A 25,555-nucleotide genomic window follows, 5' to 3' on the forward strand; every position below is an offset into this window, starting at 1 on the left:
TGATATCCCCCATGCCCCTCGTTTATGAACCGGTTCCCGCAAAACTCACCAATCGATGCACAATGGCCGTTAACTGGTCTCTTTCCAGAGCATTGCGACTGTCGAAGAATCGAAAGGTCACTAGAAACGTCTGAATTACTAAAGTTGGTTGTAGATAAACCGATACGACGAGCCTATGGGAATGATATCCAAAACCTTCATCAATCGATGCACCATTAAGAAGCTTCATTGTTAGAATATAGATGCCTGAGTCGGGCTAAAATGAGACTGGTTGTCGCAAAAACATCACCAGTCGATTTGTTAAAGGGAGTGTTTCAAATTTGTATGGAATTGGCCATTTTTAAGACTATTCAGTGCATTTCACAGCCCTTCCTAGAGCACTTCCCAAGCCTCAAATTATAATCATCTTGTTTTTAGCTTGACGGCCGAGAACTAATGCAGACTGTTTTAAGATGGTTCAGGCATGCATGACGCCATGGAACCGTCACGCAGATGCTCTCACTCCTTTGGGCATACGGTGCTCAAGGCCAGGATAAACACAATCGTCGATTTTTTCGTGCCTGACGCACAACATCACGATTTCTGGCACTAAATATGCTAAATTGGCTATAGAGCAATGCAATACTTGCAGCGCAAGTTTTAAACACAACTAATGTTTTATGCTACATAAACTAAGACTGGCAATCGGAAAACACAAAAAGGCGTCATAGCCGAGCATGTGAATGCAAGGAAACAAGATAAAATCACGGGCTATAAAAGACAAACCCGACAAACTAAAATGCACCAATGTAGTTAATCAATTCAAATGCAGTATCGGAGGTTGCTAACTTCGTTTCATATACTACATTGGTACACACCATATACTACACAACGACACTTTCACGACTCCTGACAATGCACTTACGTGACGGGGCATCTCTGGACCACATGCGGCACGAACACGATAGGACATTGACATTACAACGACTGACAGACAACATTGACATTTTACGGACGTGCAATAATAGAGGACGCCTTCAAATTTAGGAAAGTATATTCATTAACGAACTCGCTCCAGCCCCAAGACAGACAAACAAACTCTTGTACAACTCTAACTATTAAGTGGTGGGCGGTGTGAATTATTGATGTCATTGTGGCCATAGTAGTTCTGTGGCCACACACATGTGGCCATTCTGTCTTTGTAGTGTTCCCATCGTGAGTGTATTTTGTATGCACCAAAAGAAAAATAGGAATATGCCTTACTTCAATAAGCCGCGCTTCATTTGTGTTCTCCGTACAAAAAGAGATTTTCTAATATGTACAAGAGTTTGTCTGTTTTAGGGTTGGAGAGAGTTCGTTAATGAATACACTTTCCCAAGTTTGAGGGCGTCCTCTATTATTGCACGTCCGTAAAATGTCAATGTTGTCTGTCAGCCGTTGTCATGTCAATGTCCTGTCGTGTTCGTGCCGCATGTGGTCCAGAGATGCCCCGTCACGTAAGTGCATTGTCAGGCGTCGTGTAGCATATGGTGTGTACCAATGTAGTATATGGAACAAAGTGTGTGTGTGCGTGTGCGTGTGCGTGTGCGTGTGCGTGTGCATGTGCATGTGTGCGTGTGCGTGTGCGTGTGCGTTTGCGTGTGCGTGTGCTTGTGCGTGTGCGTGTGCGTGTGCGTATGCGTGTGCGTGTGTGTGTGTGTGTGTGTGTGTGTGTGCATAGCGATATTTGGGCTGTGCCAACAACGCACCGATAGCACGAGACCTCTCGAGCAAGGTAAAATTGTACAAATCAGCCAGCCCGTCCGTTACGATAGCAATGTTGCGGTGTCAGTTTGGCCGCCCCTCTGATGTTATAAAACTCTGCATGACGTAATCAAACGATGACGTTTTTAGGACCATATTCACCGAAAAGTAAAATTGTGCTGTCAGGATCATTTTTTGGCACTTCAAAGTATACTCATAGTTACAGGTCAATATATTTTTTACTTGAAGTCGCTGCACGAGGTGGCTTTTCAGGTCTTCGTCTCGTTACCACGTATGCTAGGTTCGGTTCGTTACAACACTCGCTCACTCGTTACAACACATTACAAACAATACTACAAAAGACAGTACCAAGGCATATACTGTAAAATATAATATTATGAAATAAGGCGTACGGTATGGTAAAAGGTATATGGTACTGTAAAATACGGGACAATAAAAACGTAGTAAGTCGAAACCATGAATTCAATAAATGCTCTATAGTGACAGCAGAATGTACCAGACCCAGAGTATACAAACCAAGATCAATGGAAGTAAATTGTAAGTACAAAGCCTCCATGTCTCCATGTCTCCAAACTTCGAGCCTTCCTTAAAGGCTGCGTGGTGATAAAGGTGGCTGCGAGGAATAAGCCACCAGCATTATTAGTAGCAATTGAACTTATTGGATCCAGTTGTTCACCAGAGGACACTTTTTAAACTGATATTTAAGTTCTCGCAGGCTCTGCCATAATTGTTCTGTTTTCTACAAAGTTATTAAGGACTCCGCGAACACAGGCTGTACATCGAAATGAGGCAAAACATTCCATTAACATGATCAACCTAAGTTCCTCTGAAAACGTTTCAAATTCAATCAGAATCGATTACTAAAGTATTCCTTGTCATATCTTTGACCATGCGCGCTTGCAAGTCTAACAAAAACCGAGACGCCTGGCGTTGCAGTCTCAATCGGCCTCGCGGCGTCTGCTCCATCGATAACACTAGACGGCGGCTAACGGGTGAATAACAAAAATGACGCATCCTAACTTCAAAGAAGCACTTTGGAACAATTAATATCATCAATTCGTACGCCCAGGATATATTTCGGACTTATATCTCAACTATGCGATATTTAGTGATAGTGGGAAACGAATGGCGTTTACAGCATCGCTTACCGGAGCTGGAATCTGCCGACGGAATTGCAATTTAGTACAGGTACGATTTCTAGGTTTCGTATTACTGTGATGTCAATCTGTTTAAGGGATGCCGTAAAAATTGAACAAATGACATCTGCTCTCTAGCATAATTTTTGAACAGTACAAAGTGACTTTAAAAGGATTTCGGAAACATTATTTCACAGCGGTCATTCCCTCGCACCCGGCGCCGGCCGCCCGGTGTTGCCTGCAGCGGCCAACGCCGCTCGGTTTGACGGAAGCTGCAACCCCGGCCATCAGTGTCCTTACTCCTATAGGATTGGGAGCATGCAGGTTCAAAACTTTTTATGCAATTTGTTTCAGCAGCCGATTCCAGAAAGGGATGGACGCCCTTGGACAAACGTGGGCTGACACATCGTTACCTGAGAAGGTCGAAAAGGGTTCAAAAAGTCCGTTTGTTTTTTTCTCATTTTCCAACCCATTTATTTTCAACCATGTCAAGCACTGACAGGACTCATCGTCTTTTTCAGGCAAGGGACTTCATAGATGAAACGCATCACTGGGGGCAAGTTCTCGCTTCCAGTTCGGAGTACCTGTCCGTCCTAGTGAGGGGTGTCTATAAGCTGCCATTCTGACGACACGGGGGCGGTGTATTCGCCCGGTCAATCCGGGAGCCCTCAGAGGAATGCATCGTACATCTCCACGACGCGGGAGGCCCGGTAGTCGGGGCAGTTGGCCCTAGATCGACAGTGTCCCTCATTAACGCAAAAGGTATCTTTTTGACATGGGATTCGGTGATTGGAGAGAGCCTCCATTTTGAAATAACGGACCCTTGGCTAACATAGGGTGGGGTCCCCGTTCGGTACTGGGGCCTCCGACTGACACAGGGTCTTTCCAATGTCCCCAGGTGGACTCTCATCGTAAGCTTTCATATTATATCCTTGCATTGTTAGGTGGCCCCGACCAAGGTACGAGGCCCTCTGGCATTTAGAAAATGTTCCCCCGGCCGACTCGGGCCTCTTGCCCTGACAAAGGGCCTCGGTTAGGCACCGTGAACCTATGACTGATATAGGGCCCCCTCCTCTCTGCTTGGGAAAAGTGCCTTCAGATCCGGACCGACACGGAGCCGCCGACTGTCCTGTGCTGGTGGTGTCTGATCGAAATCGAGGTCGGCATCGACTCAGGGGTCCCCGATCGGCACAAATGGCCTCTGACTGGTAACTGAGGGCCCAGTTCTGCGGGCCGGGCTCCCTTAATGCAGCATCCAATCAGCCCTTCGGCCCAAAATAGTTGATTTCGAGGAGCCCTCCGGGCCCTCGGGACCTGTGAGGGGAGGGGAAACGTGCCCTTATGTCCACCCTGCCTGCCTGCACTATAACTTTGACCTGACCAAGCCACCATTTGCTGGAAGTGCCTAAGGTGCATCAATTGCTGGAGGTTTTTGGCGATCAGTCCCCGAGGGCTTACCGGCTTAATATAATAATTACAAAAATGCGCCACATAATTCCCAACGCGTTCTGTCCGGGAACTTTCATGGCAAATCATTACACCGTGCGCTAGCAGTGTGTAAAGAAGAAAAGGCCCCACATTAGGTCAGCACCTTCGACAGGCCTGCGAGTAAACGAAAATCGACTCATCATAGTTATGTTAAGTTTGAGCTGAAGTTTTGTTTGACCCGACAACGCGCTTCTAAAACATTCATGTTCGTGACCCCGCATGTGAATGACCTAGCCGTGGCACCGTGAATGGGTGCCTGCTGCCAACCAAGCACAAATACGAACTAAATCAGAGGATAAGCAAGGCCAGAAATGACAGCTGAAAATAATTTATGTGTGCAATGGCGGCTGAAATTCAAAAATGGAGCGAAAGCTTTATATTAGGTTGGTGGGAACGCTTGGATGTTTGAACCCCGGAATGCGCCCAACACTAAAAGACAACATTAAAACAAGAGTCGTAAGGCTGGTGTAGTACAAACAATAGTATTGGATATTCGACTCAAACAGTAGAGGCTATGCTGAATATACTTGCTTGATATTGAGGTTTGCAGGCTGGTTACATTATAATGATGATGCGCGGTTCCAACAGTAATGATCAAAATCATTGTCATTTTGACGTCATTTAAGGCCAGGCAAATGGCTAAAGCACAGGATCATTACCCAGGAATAGCCGAAGGTCACCCTTTCTCACCATTCTCGCCCTTTCTAAGCCTCTCGCTGCATAGAATGTCACTTACGAGCTTTTGGCATGATTAGGATGAACACCCTGTCGTTTGAGAAGCGGACACAATTCTGCCGATATTTGAGCAGTGTTGAACTCAACCCGTCCTGAGCTCTTTTATCGTCAAGAACCTCCTCGTTTCCATACAGATGAGACAGTGTTAATATCCTTATTCGCCGTGGAATAAACAGGAGAATGAACAGATCTATGTCTCTCCATATATGATGTCTAACATTTATCTCTTCACTCTCCTGCTTATTCCGCGAGGAATACGGCTTTAAGTACTGTCTCATCTAAATGCATAATGTTCCTCGCAAATGCACTTAACCTCTTCTTTTCCCCCGAAACTCAGAGGATAAAGCTATGGCCGAACGACATCCACGCTGAAAAGCAGCACTGTATCCGCCGGCGTCTAAGGCTTTGCACCAGATGCTGGGCAAGGCGCCGTATATGTGCAATCAAGTGCAAATACCTTGCATGTGCGTGGGAGAAGCTAAAGTGACGCGTCAAGGGGTATTCGTCGTGAGTAGTGATGATAACAAAGCGTGATATCGAAATTCGGCATAGTTTGTATTACCGAGCTACAGTTGACCGGGGACAATGTCAGCTCAATGATAGGACAACAGAAGCATACCCTTTTGTTTATACTTGCAATTTGGTTTTCGTTGCTGTGCGTTAACCGTTTTAACACAACATGGCTCAGTCAACGTTTTTCCACTTCTTTGCAAGAAATCAGACTGGGTACGAACGAGTATGTACCTAACCGGACTTTCCGACTCACAAGCCGACTCCAAAGAGGCATGCTATCCTTTATTCAACGGAATAATTATAGCCTTGCTCCCCTGGCAGCAGCTACAAAACAGTGATAATTACATTTCATACATGCCGTATAAGCCCGATTCTTTTCTGAATATGACATCTCGTCTTAAGGGCGCGTACGACAACGCTGAATTTGCTTGGTATCACAATTGCACTACGGCTTTTCCGCCCGTACCATTTTTAAGCCGCGCGTAAGCCCCCCGGCAGACATCACATAGCGGCCAAAGGGTGGGATCCAATGGTTGATGGGGGTAATGTTCACAACCCCCCGCAGTGTACATGCACATCATACACATCACACGCATCATGAGCTCCTATTGCACGTTCAGCATGCAGAAACTGGGATGGCAAGTGCATTTTTTGTCGCCGTTCGAATTCCTGCTGACAAAATTGTTGCCAGCAGGGTAACACAACGTCATATGACAGAAAACGGCAATGAGGCCACCAAGCTTGTATTGCCGCCAAGCGTCGCGTCAAAATTATGCTTTTTGTCGCCGACTTTATCGATCAGGTCGAGACCTTTGTGCAGGCTCGGCTACTACCCCTGCACACGGGCTGGCACCCCTGTGCAGAAACCCTGCATAAAAAGTCAGTGTAGGAAAAGCTTCTACGCATTGCCGGTGCCACTGATGCGCAGAGCCTTTTGTACAAGGCGTCCATGTCCGCCGCGGCTTATGAGATGTTGGGCAGAACATTCTCGATGGTGTTGACGATCCAGTCGACGAAGGAGGAAACGCGCGTGTAGACGCCAACGTAGCGAGGCTGGCCGCACTGGTCTGAGCCCCAGGACACAATGCCGGTGGCGATCCAGGGGCCTGGCGAGCACAAACGGTCGCCCGTCAGCGCGCACAGTAGCCACTGAGGTCACGCACCGCTGAAATGTCAGCTGAGAAACCCCGAAGCAAAATGTTGCTTTGGAGACCACTCTGTGGCGGCGGCTGTGCTATCGCTTGGGACGAATATTGGCGCTCGGTCGTTTTGACGTGCATGCATTGCTCAGGTTTACTGCATTTGTTGTAGGTCAGAACGACCCCGCAAAAATAAATAGAAAAGTGGGAATGCGTCCCACATTGGGTTTATCATCTACCATGCAAGAGTAACCTTTCCTATGACCTGACCCAGCAGAAGGCGGTTCAAGAACTTCTCCTCACTGGCAGTAGTGGCTTATTGCCTATGGCAGCAACACCGTGGAGACGATGGAAGCATCATCCAAAGGTCCTAAAATTTAGCATTAATAATAGAGCTTCACAATACAAAAACAAACCCAAACATTGTCTGTTTCCCAACCACTAGCCACTGGCATCACCCGCTCAGCCCACCCCATCGCCAAGCGATCGCCGCTGTCGCCAGCGTTCGGTTTTGTGCGGCTGGAGGGGGCCGGCGCAGCGGGCCGCCTCCGCCCCAGTCCACTGACCGTGGCCGTTGCGGCAGGCCAGCGGGCCGCCCGAGTCGCCGCCGCACGCGTCCACACCGCCATCAACGTTGCCGGCGCAGAGGTGGACATTGTCGTCGAACTGATCGCCCCACACCTCTTCAGAGCGGCAGTAGCTCGGCGAGATGTAGGTCAGACTGCCGCCGTGCAGCACCGGAGGCGACGGATCGCCGTTGGTCTGGCCTGCGCAGAGTCGGCGTCGGCGCCGACAGAACCGAGTGATTACGGTCGGGTATTGCAGTCATCACGGCTATCGACGCGACTAACGGGGTCACAGACACCAGGTCAGTCAGCCACACTCACCAGCGGTACCACGGCCGTCACTCATATCATCAGTTACAGCCGGGTATTAATATGATAGCTCCTTCTGTAGTATCGTATTTACTCACCAACGATGCCACGAACATACAACATGATATTAACGAACAATACCAAGTCTATAACGAATATCATAAATCACAGTCGGGCAGTAATATCGTTTTTCCGTGTGTGAAATTGCATTTGAAGAGGTCGTGTCACATGTCATGTTGACTGTGAAACTTATATTCCGTTATTCCGGGCCGATTCGCAACAGCAAAGCCAATTTTCTAAAAACATTCCTAAAAAGTCGAATTCTTTGTTTGAAATATGTATGCCCGGGGAATTCTTAATGCAGACTCCTTGCTGAGGATAATTCAAGGTGAGTACGCTCGTCCAATAGACGTCTATCAGAAAACCAAAAACGCACAGTTCACGTAGTCATCAGGTATGAACTAGGTACAGTATGGCCCTCTAGGATAGCTGTTTCGGAACCATGTATGGAACGCTTAATTAGTGTACTCTCCTGCGTTGCTCGCTGGGAATTTGGAGACGCGATTAGAACACTCGTCTTGCCGATCTACCCGAGAATATCAGGAGCGCACGCGTAACGTGCTCGTCCGCTCACACTTTCTCAGCACCGTGAAGGACGCGCAGGTAATGGGGCCGATCCGTAAAGCCGTAAAACTCTGGCCTCGTGTTTCAGACCTACTCTTCTCCACCAAAGCAGTCACACAGTTTTGAGAACGCTCTGTTGGTGAGATCGTCGTGCAAATCTGTCTCGCAAGCGGTGTGGCGCACTAGTAACAGCTGTTGGCTGGCAAACTACCTGCAACTGACCGCGTGGAGCGTGCGCCGTACTTACCCCACCCAGACACGAGGCAGTCGGTGTGCTCGTCCAGCGTGTCCTCGCCAGATGGCAGGCACATCGGGCTCACGTAGGCATAACGGGCATCACCGGCATCAAACTGGATGCCTCTTCCTCTGCGCTCCGTATTCAGCAGAATTACTGCGATGTCGTTCACGTGACCACGCAGCGGGTCTGAGGACGCATCGGCGAACGTAAATGCGCGTTGTGCGCATGCGAGGTTCCCTGCCGAGCGAGTCCGCTGTCACGGTGAGCGCATGTGTTCGCGACTCTCAGGCCTTGCGCTTTCCTCCGTATCCTTGACTGCATGATATAGCATCCGTGTAAAGAAACGCGATGGTGGCAGCGAGTGACAAAATGGAGCGAAAAAGCACGGCTTTGTGAAGCAGTGGGGCCATGCTGCGGATAGCTTGGTGAAGTTGCTTTATTGCGTGTGCCCCGTAGATTGCCTTCACCCGTTTTCGCGACGGATTAATGCACTGAAAAATTTGAAAAAAATGTTCAAATGCTTGTTCGATTTTTTTCCATCAACATACAATAGGTGAACCACATGTATCCAACTAAGAGTGAGTGTGGTACATCAAACGAAACCCTTTATAGATATTACCTCGGCCCATGCCTCTACTTCACCTAAATTCTAGGACAATACTAGGCCTGACAATTAGCAATTCGCATCGGCCGAAGGCGTCGGATGCTGGCTGCCCCGTTATTCTTTATATCGGTTTTGTATGAAGCAAGGCGGGATTTGACAACCATTTCATTTAAGCATCATTTATCTTGAATCACGTTGAGGTATGTAAGCCCTGCAAGTCCTTAAGTACTGCAAGTAGGCTCTGTAAGCACTGTAGGTAAGCTCTGTAAATATCGTAATCCCTGTAAGTACTGCATACCTATGAACAGGGACGGTACAAGGGTATAGGAGTTTGTTTGTCGCGTTTGAGTCAGAGATGCCACAGAGTGTTTAAAAGCAGTTTTGAAAAGTTTCAGTGGGAAGAGATCTGGCATCACATCTGACAATAAACACATGATCTTGCTTGTAATCAGCTAACCGCAGTTCTATCAACTTGTGCGTCTTTACAAACATGCTTTTAAATCTCTGCGAAACATTTATAGCCGAAGATCGCTGATAAATGTGTGTGGTTTGAAAAAAACGCTGACAAAAAGTTTCAAGGTTTTGCACAGAAATCCGTCGTAAAAATGGATTATGTAAATACTTACCTCTGCTTGCACTTTACCAATTCAAGTTCTACGTCTCTAGAGTGAGACTAAGCGCATCATATGTGGGTGGTGTATGGTGGTAAGCCTGTGATGTGTTATAATACCACGATTTGTGGCGCAACATGCATTTTAAGGAATCAACCACACTTATGGTTTTAATGCGTCGGTGAAACCTCACGGGATGTTTATACCAGGCAGCAGGCCAGCCGGTAGGCTGAGGATCAGCGTGCCCTGATAGATAGCACAGCCAGCATGTCGCCCAGACTGGGGTTTTACCTGAAGCATAGTCTGCGTGCCGTGCCAGAGACTTGATGCTGAATGTTTGTTGCCCGACATCGTTAGTAGTCCTGATGTCATGCTGGCCCACCACCACCTGCGCAGGCAAGGTCAGGGCATGACACCACAGTCTGCGCAAGCAAGGTTAGGACATGACGCCACCGTCTGCGGAGGCAAGGTCATGACATGACACCACCGTCTGCGGAGGCAAGGTCATGGCATGACACCACCGTCTGCGGAGGCAAGGTCATAGCATGACACCACCGTCTGCGGAGGCAAGGTCATGGCATGACACCACCGTCTGCAGAGGCAAGGTCATGGCATGACACCACCGTCTGCGGAGGCAAGGTCATGGCATGACACCACCGTCTGCGGAGGCAAGGTCATGGCATGACACCACCGTCTGCGGAGGCAAGGTCATGACATGACACCACCGTCTGCGGAGGCAAGGTCATGGCATGACACCACCGTCTGCGGAGGCAAGGTCATGGCATGACACCACCGTCTGCGGAGGCAAGGTCATGGCGTGACATAACTCCAATCTCGAGCAGTGCACTTGCCTTCAGCCGACTCACTTACTTGCATGCTATTGCAGCCACACTTTCGTGACAACATGCGAAAATACGCTTTAAACGAGGAGTGGCTTGTATTGCATGAATTGCTTGAGAATGTAAACAGTTTAATTGACCCATTCGAACTTTTCTCTGCCTTCTAGGTCGTTTATTAGGTACCCGTCAGTGAAACCGCTTGGTCCTCTTTTCCAAGCATAAGCTTTCGATGTGAACCGATCTCCCCCCCCCCCCGAGCCTCGTTGATATTAGAGAACCTCGTGGCAATGGGTGAGAGGTCCTGCAGGATGCAGTTCTCAAGCTACTAACGCCACGTTTAGAGCTCGAAAATTTTGATCCTTAGATTCGAGGAGACCGTATTTCTCCTGAAATAACATGGGTTCTTCCAGACTAGATGAACCAAGGGGCTCTTTGTCACACTTTGTAGGCGCATGCTTCAGTACGGGACACCTTTCAGACTTCATGGATTTCTTGTATCCGAAAATAGCTTCGACACCATTTGTTTAAACGAAATGCTCCACATCTGAATGTATTGTAGCAAGCATCAGATAGGATGAAATAAGCTCGCTTGTAATTATTGGCAAACTTTTAAATGTAAAAGACTGCTCTAGACAACAGTTTCACAGACAGACAGACAGACAGACAGACAGACAGACAGACAGACAGACAGACAGACAGACAGACAGACAGACAGACAGACAGACAGGCAGACAGACAGACAGACAGATATATAGACAGACAGGCAGACAGACAGGCAGACAGACAGACAGACAGACAGACAGACAGACAGACAGGCAGGCAGACAGACAGACAGACAGACAGACAGACAGCCAGACAGACAGACAGACAGACAGACAGACAGACAGACAGACAGACAGACAGACAGCCAGACAGACAGACAGACAGACAGACAGACAGACAGACAGACAGACAGACAGACAGACAGACCAGGCAGGCAGGCAGGCAGGCAGGCAGGCAGGCAGGCAGGCAGGCAGGCAGGCAAGCAGACAGACAGACGGACAGCTAGACGCATGCGTGCACGCACGCACACCCGCAAGCACGCCTGCACGTACCGTGAGCAAATATTGTAGTCATCACATCGTCACGGAAATAAGCGGCCTGATCAAACAGCCTGCCTTCAAGTGTTTTGGAGCTATCACGATAGACTCTTTATGAATCGTGTCACTTTTTCTTCATGACGATGCAATCCGTGGTCGCAAAAGTGTCAGCCTGCCGAAGGTGTCGCTCGACTAAAGTTTGACTGATACTCTGCCCAGAGTCAAGCGCAAGTCTGGTAATATTGTCCGTACAAGGCACTTACCTGAAGCTGGCTGACAGGAAGCGTCATGCAGTGTGCTGCCGTGAGGATGTGGCGGTCCGATATGATGATGCCTCCACAGTGGTGAGCGTATCTCGGCCCACTCAGCTTCTGTATCTGTGCCTGTGAGTTAGAGTGCCCATTGTTTTGCACCATTGTCACGGCTGGCTTTATATCCACAACTGCATTCTTCAGCTGCTGACTTTTCACCTGCATGCGACTACATCAATAAACTCCAATCAGCAATGTGGATCAGAGACGCGTCAATGATATCAGATCTCATGCTGGACGGGCTTTCGTCGCTTCGAAAAATTACAGCGTGATATTCACACAGACTATGGCTGCTAGAGCCCATGAGGTCATCGCCCAGTAGTGCACCGGGTAGCATGTCGGCGACTCTCACCTGCCAGGGGTAATCACCGTGATTAACCTCAGATGCATTGGCCACCCGAAGGTCCCCAAACATAGCAGGCGCCAGGAAAGAGTCCAGGAAGCGAATTCCACACTCGCTCGGTAGCAGGCTGGACGGCGGTCTAGTGGTTCCGCCAGGTGGCCTCGTCGGTGGCACGGACATACCTGAAGTCACGTCAGTGGTCACAGTCACGACACCAATTCGTGACACGAATCGGTCCAGGTTTCGGGTGCTCACGGCGGAAAGAAGTGGACATGATGAAGACCTTTAGTGGTGCCGACACTAGGAACTACCGTGGTAATGTGGGTCGTAATTTTCGTCGGCGGTTTTAGAAGAGATGTGAGGATACCGTACTGATTGCAAAACAGCTGAACGTTGTCACGTTTATAAACCGATTTCGACGCAGCCCGGCAGATCAATGCATGACTTCGAGGTTGATACATCACGGCGATAAGTTAAACTCTGAATTGCATTGGCATCTTCAATAATTCCAAAATGGGCTAATAGCAGAACGGTGAAAACGTTGAGTGCTTTTTAGTGTTCATGGTAACGTAAGCTGTATTTGATGTTTCAGAGTTTTGCATGGAATGTGGGAAAACTGGGATTGTGCATTGCTTTGTTTTAAAAGGAAATGCCTTAGTTTTGGCCCGGCGGAGCATGAGTATTTATTGGAGTTGTGGAAAGGGTGACCAAGTAAGAAGTAGACTTTCTTTCTTTCTTTCTTGCCAAAGCACTGCTATGCCCTGTAAAATGAATATGGCGTCGATACAGCATGTACGGACATGCGCCATAGGCGTTTCCAGCTTTCCAAGAAGAGAGGATAGTGACACGTCATTGGGTGCGCAACTCAGCGCCTAGGCCGTGCGCTGACGATCTGCTGCTGGTGACCGCAGTTTACGGTCTACCGATCAACGTGGTCACGCGCTTAACAATGTGCACGGTTTAGGAAGAACCCAACGATTGGAAACAGCGCGTTTGATATGTACACTTCGCCATAGACAAGCATCGGCACAGGCCAGTTAACCCTCGCCCTGATTCGCCCTTTTTCATAACGCGGACTGATAAGGAGGTGGGTCAATACATCCCCTAGTGTTTCCAAAAGGATGAACATAAAGCTTAGAGAAAGATCCGCGGGCTGGTTTCAACTAGACTTCGCGACTGGTAGTAATTTATGTGGTTAGGTCAATAACTGACAGCATTGTGCCAGATCGAAGGTCGAATTGTCCAGAAGATCGCGCCGTTTTATCTTCACCTCATACATACGAAACAATAGCTCGTGGCGGCATAAAACCTAAAAAGGCGTGTTCCATGCTTGATCCTGAGTACAGTGAGCCATACGCTCACGTGTTTTGAGCATACTATGACATGTGGATCTGTTAATGGATCAATGTCAATCCGTCGCGTGCGCTCCGCGACATCATCTGTCGCCGCCCGCCACCTGCGCGGGTTGTAGGTGGTCATGCAGTGTTCCTAAAAAAACTGCTGCTGCTGCGAAACCAGAAAAGCTAGGGACATGTCTCGGAGCACGAACACGAATATGCAGTGTAAAAAACACGCGCAATAAGTGCCTTATAGGCTAATTAAACTTCTGGCGCAGTTGCACAACGTACCAAAGAGGCATCCACGCAAAACGTAAGGTAGGGGGCATTGACGCCCCCTGCCCCTATCAGGGAGATCGTTAACACATGTTCGGGGGGGAGGGGGTACCACACCAAAGGCTTTTACAATAAATATCCGAACGGCACGGCGTAGCCGTGCCCAACTTTATACGGCTGTAGGCAATGGAATAGCGGATTTCGGCACCAAAATAGATGTACCATGTAGAGTCGCTGACTTATAGCAGGCCAGGGTCAGACCGTGACTGACTTATAGCAGGCCAGGGTCAGACCGTGACTGACTTATAGCGGGCCAGGGTCAGACCGTGACTGACTTATAGCGGGCCAGGGTCAGACCGTGACTGACTTATAGCGGGCCGGGGTCAGACCGTGACTGACTTATAGCAGGCCAGGGTCAGACCGTGACTGACTTATAGCGGGCCAGGGTCAGACCGTGACTGACTTATAGCGGGCCAGGGTCAGACCGTGACTGACTTATAGCGGGCCAGGGTCAGACCGTGACTGACTTATAGCGGGCCAGGGTCAGACCGTGACTGACTTATAGCAGGCCAGGGTCAGACCGTGACTGACTTATAGCGGGCCAGGGTCAGACCGTGACTGACTTATAGCGGGCCAGGGTCAGACCGTGACTATCGGCACAGGCAATTTCTAGCGAATCGTTCATCTGATGCGACAACGGAGTACATTAGACGAGGCCTGACGTATCTCAGGTAGTTTCGTAGGTAGTACAGCAATTGAGCTCAAGTTACAACAAATTCCATTAAGTTAAGGTCAGGAATGAAGTTAAGACCAAGGTCTAAGCGAAACTTATTTTTTACTCGAGGAATTGCTCCTTGTAGTTTCCGGGTGCTCATTTCGAATTCGTGAATAACAGGGACCGCAACAGACATCATGATGTCTGAGGTCTCTTCTGACACCAATCTGGAGCTTGACCTTGTTTGGCCTTATTTGGCCAGAAGCAAATGACGTAGGAATCTCAAGTTTTGACACAAGTGAGTTAACATACAAGCGGGCCTATACCTTAATTTTAGCGTATCTGACTGTTTCCGTTTGTTGTATCTGAGGGGATCAAACTGCCTCCGCCCGAGCTGACAGTATTCAGCCGGCCACCCAGGCGCGTGCTAACGCACCACGGCCGAACCGGCCACCCAGGCGCGTGCTAACGCACCACGGCCGAACCGGCCACCCAGGCGCGTGCTAACGCACCACGGCCGAACCGGCCACCCAGGCGCGTGCTAACGCACCACGGCCGAACCGGCCACCCAGGCGCGTGCTAACGCACCACGGCCGAACCGGCCACCCAGGCGCGTGCTAACGCACCACGCCCGAAACGGATGCTCTGCGTATCCAACAAAGTGGACTCTAGCTGACGATGCTCTACCTCTCTCGGACGCACCTGGGCTAATGTCAAACCGCTGCTCCAACTTGTGATGCCCGAGGCCGTTAAAGATGACGTACACCCAGTAGTAGATGGTGCTAGCCTGCTCCCACGGCGCGTGGATCATGGTGACGAACACGTCACCGGACTTATCCATGTCCTTATTATATTTGCCGGCGTTCGTGCCGCGAAGAGGCTCATCCAGGTTCATGTGGATGGCCGCCAGCGAGACGCCCGGCAGCGCTGCGGCGGGTCAGTCAGGGTCACTCCGTAACAGACCAGACCAGGTCACACCGCAACGGCACGGGTCAGGTCACACTATAACAGTATGGGTCAGGTCACATCATAGCAGCAAAGGTCAGGTCACACCACAGCAGCACGTGGCAGGTCGCACTACAACAGCACGGGGAGGTCACACCACAGCAGCACGGGGTAGGTCACATTACAACAGCACGGGCAGGTCACACCACAGCAGCACGGAGCAGGTCACATTACAACAGCATGGGGCAGGTCACACCACAGCAGCACGGGGCAGGTCACACTACAACAGCACGGGAGGTCACACCACAGCAGCACGGGGCAGGTCACACTACAACAGCACCGGGCAGGTCACACCACAGCAGCACGGGGCAGGTCACATTACAACAGCACGGGGCAGGTCACACCACAGCAGAACGGGGCAGGTCATACTACAACAGCACGGGAGGTCACACCACAGCAGCACGGGGCAGGTCACACTACAACAGCACCGGGCAGGTCACACCACAGCAGCACGGGGCAGGTCACATTACAACAGCACGGGGCAGGTCACACCACAGCAGCACGGGGCAGGTCACACCACAGCAGCACGGGGCAGGTCACACCACAGCAGCACGGGGCAGGTCACACTACAACGGCACCGGGCAGGTCACACCACAGCAGCACGGGGCAGGTCACACTACAACAGCACCGGGCAGGTCACACTACAGCAGCACGGGACAGGTCACATTACAACAGCACGGGGCAGGTCACACCACAGCAGCACGGGGCAGGTCACACTACAACAGCACCGGGCAGGTCACACCACAGCAGCACGGGGCAGGTCACATTACAACAGCACGGGGCAGGTCACACCACAGCAGCACGGGGCAGGTCACACCACAGCAGCACGGGGCAGGTCACACCACAGCAGCACGGGGCAGGTCACACTACAACAGCACGGGGCAGGTCACACCACAGCAGCACGGGGCAGGTCACACCACAACAGCACGGGAGGTCACACCACAGCAGCACGGGGCAGGTCACACCACAACAGCACCGGGCAGGTCACACCACAGCAGCACCGGGCAGGTCACACTACAACAGCACCGGGCAGGTCACACCACAGCAGCACGGGGTAGGTCACACCACAGCAGCACGGGGCAGGTCACACCACAGCAGCACGGGGCAGGTCACACTACAACGGCACCGGGCAGGTCACACCACAGCAGCACGGGGCAGGTCACACTACAACAGCACCGGGCAGGTCACACCACAGCAGCACGGGGCAGGTCACATTACAACAGCACGGGGCAGGTCACACCACAGCAGCACGGGGCAGGTCACACTACAACAGCACGGGAGGTCACACCACAGCAGCACGGGGCAGGTCACGCCATAACAGCACAGGCCAGGTCACAACACGGCAACACGAGCCGGGCCACACAACAGCGGGTCGGATGATGTCACATAGCAGCAACGCCGAACAGGTTACAGGTTACGTAGCACAACAGCACAAGACGATACGTCAGAACCATGGCAAAACAAGGCTCAGCTATCCGCCTATTCTTTAACACATCTCGCAACGCTGGTTTCGACAGGTCGCCACAGCGCCACAGTAGCTTACTGCAAGGCAAGCCACGCACTGCCCCGTCGCTCTGAGATGCTGGAGCGTAGTGCCTCAGCTGAGCCTCAGCTGAACACCCACCTGGTACCGCAACAGTGATGGTGAAGGGAGTGAAGTGAAACGAGGGAGTGGGGACCTGGAACGGGCCTCGGCTCGGTGCTCTGGTGGTGCCCGCACCGCCGGCGCGAATTGTGTGAGACTGCTCCAGGCGCTGATACCCCAGGCCGTCCACAACAACGTAGACCCAGTAGTAGATGACGTCACCCGTCTGCCATTGGAAGCTGTAATGCGAAAACGGGATGGTGCCGCCATTACCGGATGACGTCACTGGTACGCGTGTCGTTTGAAGCTGGAAGGCCGAAGAGCCTGCCCAATCCATTCACGGACACCATGTCACATCCATGTCACTGGCACGCATGTCGTTTGAAGCTGGAAGACTGGAAAGCCTGCCCAATCCATATCACGGTCGCCTGTCACGGCGACAGCGTGCAGCACACGGGGAGAATACCACTCAGCGTGTAGCACACGGGGAGAATACCACTCAGCGTGTAGCACACGGGGAGAATACCACTCAGCGTGTAGCACACGGGGAGAATACCACTCAGCGTGTTACACCATTTGCAATTATATCTTGAGCATTCACTTTCTTGCAGCTTACTTGAACCAATGGAGGGAAGCGATGAAGCAGGGAGGCAGAACGAGAGGGTGTAAGGAAGTGTTAGCACATTTGCATGACATGTATATGCCCATATGCAAGTGTAATCGAGTACGTAGGAAGTGTAGAAATTTGGAAAAGACTAGCCAGGGAAGAAAAGCGAATGCGAATGAAACCCAAGCAAAGCGTACTTACTGCACCGTTCCGCGGAAGACGTCGCCGTCCCTGGCCAGATCCTTGTTGTATTTTCCGGGCCTGGTGCCGTGCACGGGCTCACCCACTGTCAGGTGGATGGCAGCCAGACTCATGCCCGGCGAACCTGCCGCAAACGGTCACACGTCGTTCGCTGACTCGCTATACGTGGTCACACGGCGCTCGCCGACTCGCTACACGCGGTCACACGGCGCTCGCTGACTCGCTACACACGGTCACACGGCGCTCGCTGACTCGCTATACGTGGTCACACGTCGTTCGCGGACTCGCTACACACAGTCACACACACACTGTCAGACAGACTCACTTCACTTATTGAGGATCATTGCAACGCCACCAGGGCAGTAGTAATTAGCATTCCAACATCATCACAGCAAGCCCGATGTAACAGCAGTAAGACGAGAACCTGCAATATGATATCATTATGGCGGGATCAACAAGCTGTTGGAAATAAGTTATCATCAAAGCCGCAGGGATTCAAAGAGTGATGCAGGGGCGGCGCCATAGATTTGGACTTGGAGGAGCAGGGATTTTCACGGGGCCTCCTCACAGAGGCCTTTTGTGTAATGTCATGTTTTCAACGAAGGAGCGAGGGGAGGGAGAGACATCGGGCATTGTTCTCTGACGAAATTGTTACATGCGTTAATACCCATGCAAAAATGTCGATAATTACATAATTGGAGCAGGGGCCTTCTGGGCAAAGCAGCTTGTTGAACCTCGCCCTCATTCGCTGCTTCTCACAACGCGTACTGACAGTTTGATTCGACTCCAAATTAAGAACAAACAAACTAACTAACCAGCTAACGTAGACAGAAATGTCAAACTCCTTGAGTTCTATACGAAAAACGCCAATGTCTTGTTCTGCACGAACGACAAACGACGCCGAAAATCGTGCTTTTTCAGCTTTGCAACCTCATACATACGAAAATATGCACCTCCAGTGACCCAAAATCTGAAAATAAGCCTTCGCACGCTGGCACGAGGTGCACGCCCGTGTCCACTCCTTGACGTGTCGGTGCATAGAAGGCCACACAAGGAGCTGGGAGACAAGTTCTTGCGTGCCCCCAGCTCCCTGGTGAGCCAGGCCATGCAGAATCCAGAAGTACTGCTACCGGTGGCTTCCTGGCAACAGGGGGGGGGGGGGGGGGGGACCTGCCTGTGGGCTCACCTACCACGACCTTGTGATCACTTGTCAGCAGAACTGTCACCCAGCGCCAGTGAATGCGATGAGGGTGCTGAAGGTTTGAAGGTCGTCATCTTGACCCTGAGCGCCCACCAGAGTGTCCAGATCGTCCAGCGGGGGCTGCGTTGCCTGCAGCATGGCGATCGTCCGTGAGAGCACGGGGCAACAGTGTTTTCCTTGCCCGGTACGTGCCTGACGTCAGTGGAGAATTACGCGATGAAGTCGAGGTGCTGGATCTCCCTAGGCAAGCAACGGCCAGAACTGGACCCGACTGCGGACACCAGGGGTTTTTGATCCATGAAGATGACAAAGTTACGACCATCAGCGCTGTGCCCGAAGTGCCGGATCGCTTGGTACACAGCGAGGAGTTCTCGACCGGAGGTGCTGTACCGAGTCTCTGCCGGCTTGAGACTCTTCAAGAAGAACGACAGCGGCTCCCAACGCCCAGCCACAAGCTGCTGGAGAACCGCTCTGACGCCAGTGTCCGAAGCGTCCACCTGCGGACTTATGAGCGCATCTGGTGTCGGGTGCCCAAGTCGGGTAGCGTGCGCCAGATGCTGCCTGACGCGATGAAACGCTTGCCCAGCGTCGGCAGACCAGGTGATGAGGCAGTGATTTTTTGAGGCCTTCTCACTGGAAATTGTTGAGTGGGGCCAGTAGAGCAGCGCCTTCGGACACAAAGCAATGATAATATGCCACCATTCTGATGAAACGCCGGAGCTGGTTCTCCTTAATTGGTTGCGGAACATCCTACACTGCAGAAATCTTGTATGTAAGGGTGGTGGCGATGTCGAGCTTAGTGACTTCATGACCGAGGAACTGAACTTCTTTGGTCCCGAACACAGGGTTTTTTTTTCGTTGACGACCAGTCCTAACTTGTCGACTCGCTCGAGAACCATTTCAAGGTGTCAGAGATGCTCGTGCTCCTACTTGCTGGCGACCAGAATGTCGTACAAGTAGACAAATATTCCTGGCACTCCACACAGCACTTCATCCATGGATCGTTGGAAGGTTTGGTTGGCATTACTGAGACCGAGTAGAAACCGGACCATCTCGGAGGGTCCGAATAGAAACTGGACCATCTCGGAGAGTCCAAATAGCGTTGTGATGGCGGTCTTTGAAACATCCGACGGCTCCACAAGGACCTGGTTGTATGTCCGCACCAGGTCCAACCTTACAGCCGTACAGGTGACCGGCGCGGTCTTGCAGGTAAGGCACCGGGTGTCAGTCCTGAGTGGTGGTAGCGTTCAGCGCATGATAATCACCGCATGGCCGCCATTCGCCGGGGATGGACCTCTGGACCGGGTGCAGGGAGTGAGGCCCAACTGCTCTTGAACGGTCATAAGACGCCGAGCTTGCGCATTTTGTTGAATTCCTCCCAAGCGATCTCAAAACGATCCGGGGCCAGGCGCCATGATCGCGTGATACACGGTGGTCCAGTTGTGATGATGTGGTACATCACAGAGTGGCTCAGCGGAGCTGGCCTTGTCGGGGGCTTGGTTACCCGCGGAAACTGTCGAAACTGCCGCGAGGCTTAGGGAGAAACTCCGGGCACTGCCCCGGAGACGGCTCTCAGTCCCAATGAGCGGATGCTGACCGGGGTTCCACGAGCACAAGTCTGACCTGATGTATTCGGCAGGACCTGGAGGCCCATGTCAACCGCCAGCTGGTGATGCGCCATGAAATCTGCGCCTAGAATCGGAGTGACGTCAGCGATAACGAGCTCCCATTCAAAGTGCGGCCCGCCGGCGAGCTGGACGGCGTGCCGGTATCTTCAAAAAGTATTCACTACGGTGCCGTTGGCAGCCTGCAACCGATGGAGCTGTGTGGGCGTCACGTCGGAACCGGGTGGCAAGGAGGCGGGCGGCAGTACGCTGACTTATGCCCCAGTGTCCCCTAGCAGCGCCCGACCAAGCCGGCTGTCTTGTGCCCCAGTGTCCACTAGCAGCGCCCGACCAAGCCGGCTGTCTTGTGCCCCAGTGTCACTAGCAGCGCCCGACCAAGCCGGCTGTCTTGTGCCCCAGTGTTCACTAGCAGCGCCCGACCAAGCCGGCTGTCTGTGCCCCAGTGTTCACTAGCAGCGCCCGACCAAGCCGGCTGTCTTCAACGAAGAACAGCTGCGTCAGCGGCAGCTGGGCTGAAGTTGCGGGCGCCAGCGGCTTCAGGCCTGCTCGTTTTCCGCCTCGGACTTCCATGAGCAGGGCTAAACGCAACGGTAGGCTTCCGCCCCAAACCGCATTGGTAGTCCAGCGCGGTAGTCCAGCGTCAGGCCGTCTGGGGAAGCCGCTGTATAAACAGTGTTCGCAAAAGGCCGCTGTAGATCGGGGCATCACCAGCCGCCAACTGTCTACGTATGTTACTTAGAAGCTGGGACGGAGCCTAGTCCCCGAGCTGTTGGTGACATAAGAGGCCTCCAGACGGCTGGCGCGGGATGGCCAATCGCTGATTGAGCGCATCCCAGAAAGCCGTGTAGTCTGCCAGTTGCCCGATGATGACATCGAGAACCTGAGTAGCCTCGGACATCGGAGGAAGCGCGACCAGCGGCTTGAATTTGTAGGCGAAGTCGTCGGTTCCGAAAACGTCGAAAGTACAGTTGACCTGCACGATACACAGCTCTGCTTCTTCAGCCGAGAAGGCAGGGAGTCCAACAGATGCGAACGGCTCGGTGGCCCTCGGCGTTCCGTGGCCCATCGCCGCACTCTCCGGCTGGCCCTCGGCCACCGTCAGTTGACGCGTTGGTAGATCACGTTAGGGTCACCAATGTCGCGCTTCTCACTATCTTCGGCTGCGTAAGAGAAAGGTGGCAGTAGTTGCCTTGATGTTTTTTCTTCTGTTGATAGTCCGAGCCCCCTTGCAATGCCACATAAGCGTCAATCGGCGTCGGCATCAAGATGATGCCGACCCGAACTGACAGAACGGGAAACGCGTCCAGAGAGCCGACCGATCACGAAGGGCAAAAACTCTACTTTCAAGATGCACGGTATATTTTCCTTTGCTTCGGTCGTTTGAATTAGAGCCCTTTCGACTAGCAATGATAGTTCCAAGGCTAAGGGATGAGGGAGAATGAATAGCGGGGGGGGGGGGGGGGGCACGACTACATGCGCCTGGGGGGCCCACCGCCGAGCTCTAGCCCGCGCAGGGACCCCTCAGAGTGTGCGGCGGGCGCCCGGTCCGGAATCCCCTCCTCCCCAGCGGGCCTCTCGATTCACTCGTGGTTGACGCGTGCAGCCTGCCCCGGATAAGTGGGGCGTAACAAGGCTTCAGGATTTAGCAAGAGAAGAGGATTAAGGGGCCCGATGATTGAGGAGGATGAGAGGCTCGGATTTGCTCTTGGGCGGCTGTCCACATGCACATCAAAGTGGAGTGGTGGGCGGCTGTCCACATGCACATCAAAGTGGAGTGGTGACGGTCCTCCGAGGTCAGTTTGCCTCCCTGACCTCAGCGGACGAGTAAACACCAGACATCGATGGCTAATCTAAGACATAAACACTCACAACACTATCTACCGTAAACACCATAAGAACAAACTTAAACTATATACAACTATCACAGATTACCAGACACATGCTGTCCTTTCAACTACGCATGATCAAGCCACTTGACGGCGACCCTCCCCTTACAGTGTTGACCCCTGCGCCACTACACGTGAAACAAGCCTCCTTGGTCCAGAAAAGGGGCATCTTGATGCATAAAGAGTTCGTCCCTATTCATGGCAAGGGTCTCCTTGTTCAAAGTTCATAACGGGGCCTCCCAAGCCAGCAAAGGGGCCTTCCTAGCACAAAGTTAGGCCTCCTGATCTCGAACATAGAGTACCTTATTTTTAGAGGCGGTTTCATGATCCAGAAAACGGGCATCTTCATGCAGAAAATGGGCTTCAGAGAGCACAATTTAGTGCCTCTAGCTCAGTCATGGTAGCCCTCGCATCTGAATTTGGTGATTTTCATGTAGATGCAAAGCCTTTAGTCTCGGCAAAAGAGGACCTCTCAAAATTTTGAGGGGGCAAGCACATACTCTTAGCCATCTCCCCCCCCCCCCCCATCTGCGCCATTCCGTGGTGTGACGCCACTGGAATGTTGCGACAGCCGCGTTATGCCAATGGTGCAGCCGAACGAGCCTGAAACTTGATTGCGACACAGCAGGGACGTGGGCACATCCCAAGAAGTGGATGTGCCTAATTCTCTTAACATTGATTTTTTTCTCAAAAAACGTCATAGGGTCCATCGTAACCCGTATGGCAAGTGGGCGGACCACCTCCTACCCCTGCGACGCCCGCGCCCACCCAATCCCCACCCCCACCCCACTCCCGCTCTCTTAAACGCCTTGCAGCATGTGTCAGGGTATCCGCGATCCACAGGGCCGCTACCGACCGGTTACAGACATATCACGCCACGCTAATACGGTAGTAACCAAAAGCTGTTCCTGCAGTCGCAGTTTCTTACTGGGAATGGTGACGTGGATAGCTCCCGGCTGGAATGTGAACCTCGGAGTGGGCACATCGGCGGTGCTGAAGCCGTCCGCAGACAGCACCGCCAGCGCCAGCAGCAGCACCCGCAGCATTCCGCCTGCTTGCAGCCGTAATCCGTCAACCGGCACTGTATCACACATACGTGTATACATATATAAACACACACACACACAATATATATATATATATATATATATATATATATATATATATATATATATATATATATATATGCATATTCCAAGAGAGGCTAGCGATTAAGGGGCTGTGCTGGACACACCGATGCCGATGAATATGAACATGTCCTTTACAGAAAGGATGAAATGTAAATGTTCACCGACACATTGTTAATACGAGATGTGAAACGCATGAAGTGAAGTACCTAACACTCTGTTCACTTAACACTGCACTGGGTTTGTTCAGATTTGTTGTACTCGTATACGAGCTGCCCTTGCCTTTTGCATCTGAAAGCTGCCCACCAGCCTGATCCGCATGTTTACACAATAATGCGGAGCCTCACGGTTTTGTTCACAAAACAAATGCCTTTTGGCGCATTTGTTTTGATGTCGGCCCGTATGCTTCCAGTGAGCGTGCCCAAACAAATTTTCCTCAGACCAACATTTGTGCACGGAGTACAGACCACCCCGTGTGTAATCTGAGCCACGTGGATAGCATCTACGAATGGCAATAATGCAGCCAGCTCCGTTTTGCGAACCTTTTTACTGGAAATAAGGTACAGGCCAAGCACTGCATGCATTCACTGACATACTATCGCACGGTCACGTACGTGCAACCATCGCATTGCACACGCGTTGCATTGCGCATTTCTGTTCCCTGTAATGCTTTTTCCAAAAAGAACAAATCGGATGGACAGACCACAACGGGTAAACAAAGAGACAGACTGTTACTGTAACAAATAACTGTTAACGGCTGTCAGTTTTGTACAAATTGGAGTGAAGTGACTGTTCAGTGGCAGCCTTTCGATGATCACTGTTTTCGGTCTCAGAAACACACACAGCCCCTGGTGCAGAATGTGTGTTCGCTGCTGCCAGTGCCCGCCTGATGGATCTATGAACACTGCGACCGGTTTTTACATTGTTCAGTGGCAGCAACGTCTGCACGAGAGGACCAGTTGCCATCGGGCATCACGCAAGTCTAACTCCTGCACACGCGATTTGCAGGGAATGCAGAACAATATCATCGCAGCGCTATGCATATGGGCGTGCGTGTGTTTCCTGAATTGCTATTTCGGAGAAAGGCAAAAGAGACGGAGAGAACAAAAGGCACGAACAAATGCTAACAAATGGCAGGCAGGCTGCTGCTGGAGCAGATGTCTTATTCATGACTCAGCTTCATTCATACAAATGCAAGCGTATTGACTGTCCGGAGGCAAGCGTCCATGCCCACTGATTCCGGTCAGCATGCGCACACGACTCACCCTTCAGTTGTTCCCGGAGCAGCACCAGCAGGCGTCTGGATACAGCCCTGCCGCCGGACGGACTTCGCACTGGTCCGTTCACCTCTGACGCAAGTTCGCCAGGCGCCCCCTGTCGAAGCGGCCGGTAATCTACGCCGGGCTGGCGCGGGGAGCCTGGCCCCCGGCGCGGGGAGCCTGGCCGACGGCGCGGGGAATCCCTCCAGCGAACAGCCCCGGCCGCACACGCCCGGCAACCGGAAAAACCGCACCTCCACGGAATGTCCAGGGCTTGGGGCAGACGGCTAGTGGCGCAACTGCATGGACATCCTTGCAGAAATGCAGCATAGCTGGTGCGAGTGACGCACTGCCATCTGGATACAAGCCGTTCTGTTGGGCTTATTGGTCGTTGATGGATGGAGGCAATGTGACAAATTAAGATATGTTGTGATCAATATGTTTTCATTGTCA

At 51.7% G+C, this 25,555-nt stretch overlaps 1 protein-coding gene across 1 annotated transcript; it reads right to left on the reverse strand.

Moving 5' to 3' along the window:
• Positions 1-5,876: 5,876 nt before the first annotated feature.
• LOC119093090 (transmembrane protease serine 11D) lies at positions 5,877-25,217 on the reverse strand. The gene is made up of 11 exons (XM_037215979.1): positions 25,109-25,217; positions 23,645-23,767; positions 18,005-18,128; positions 17,236-17,435; positions 15,309-15,533; positions 12,288-12,460; positions 11,888-12,007; positions 9,998-10,094; positions 8,501-8,677; positions 7,321-7,521; positions 5,877-6,721 (listed from the first exon to the last, which is right to left on the reverse strand). The coding sequence occupies exons 2-11, from the start codon at positions 23,760-23,762 to the stop codon at positions 6,579-6,581; spliced, it is 1,578 nt and encodes a 525-aa protein (XP_037071874.1). The 5' UTR covers positions 23,763-23,767; positions 25,109-25,217; the 3' UTR covers positions 5,877-6,578.
• Positions 25,218-25,555: the final 338 nt, after the last annotated feature.

The sequence above is a fragment of the Pollicipes pollicipes genome, unplaced genomic scaffold (genome assembly GCF_011947565.3).
Source record: "Pollicipes pollicipes isolate AB1234 unplaced genomic scaffold, Ppol_2.1 Scaffold_4002;HRSCAF=4701_pilon_pilon_pilon, whole genome shotgun sequence".
NCBI lineage: Eukaryota > Metazoa > Arthropoda > Thecostraca > Pollicipedomorpha > Pollicipedidae > Pollicipes > Pollicipes pollicipes.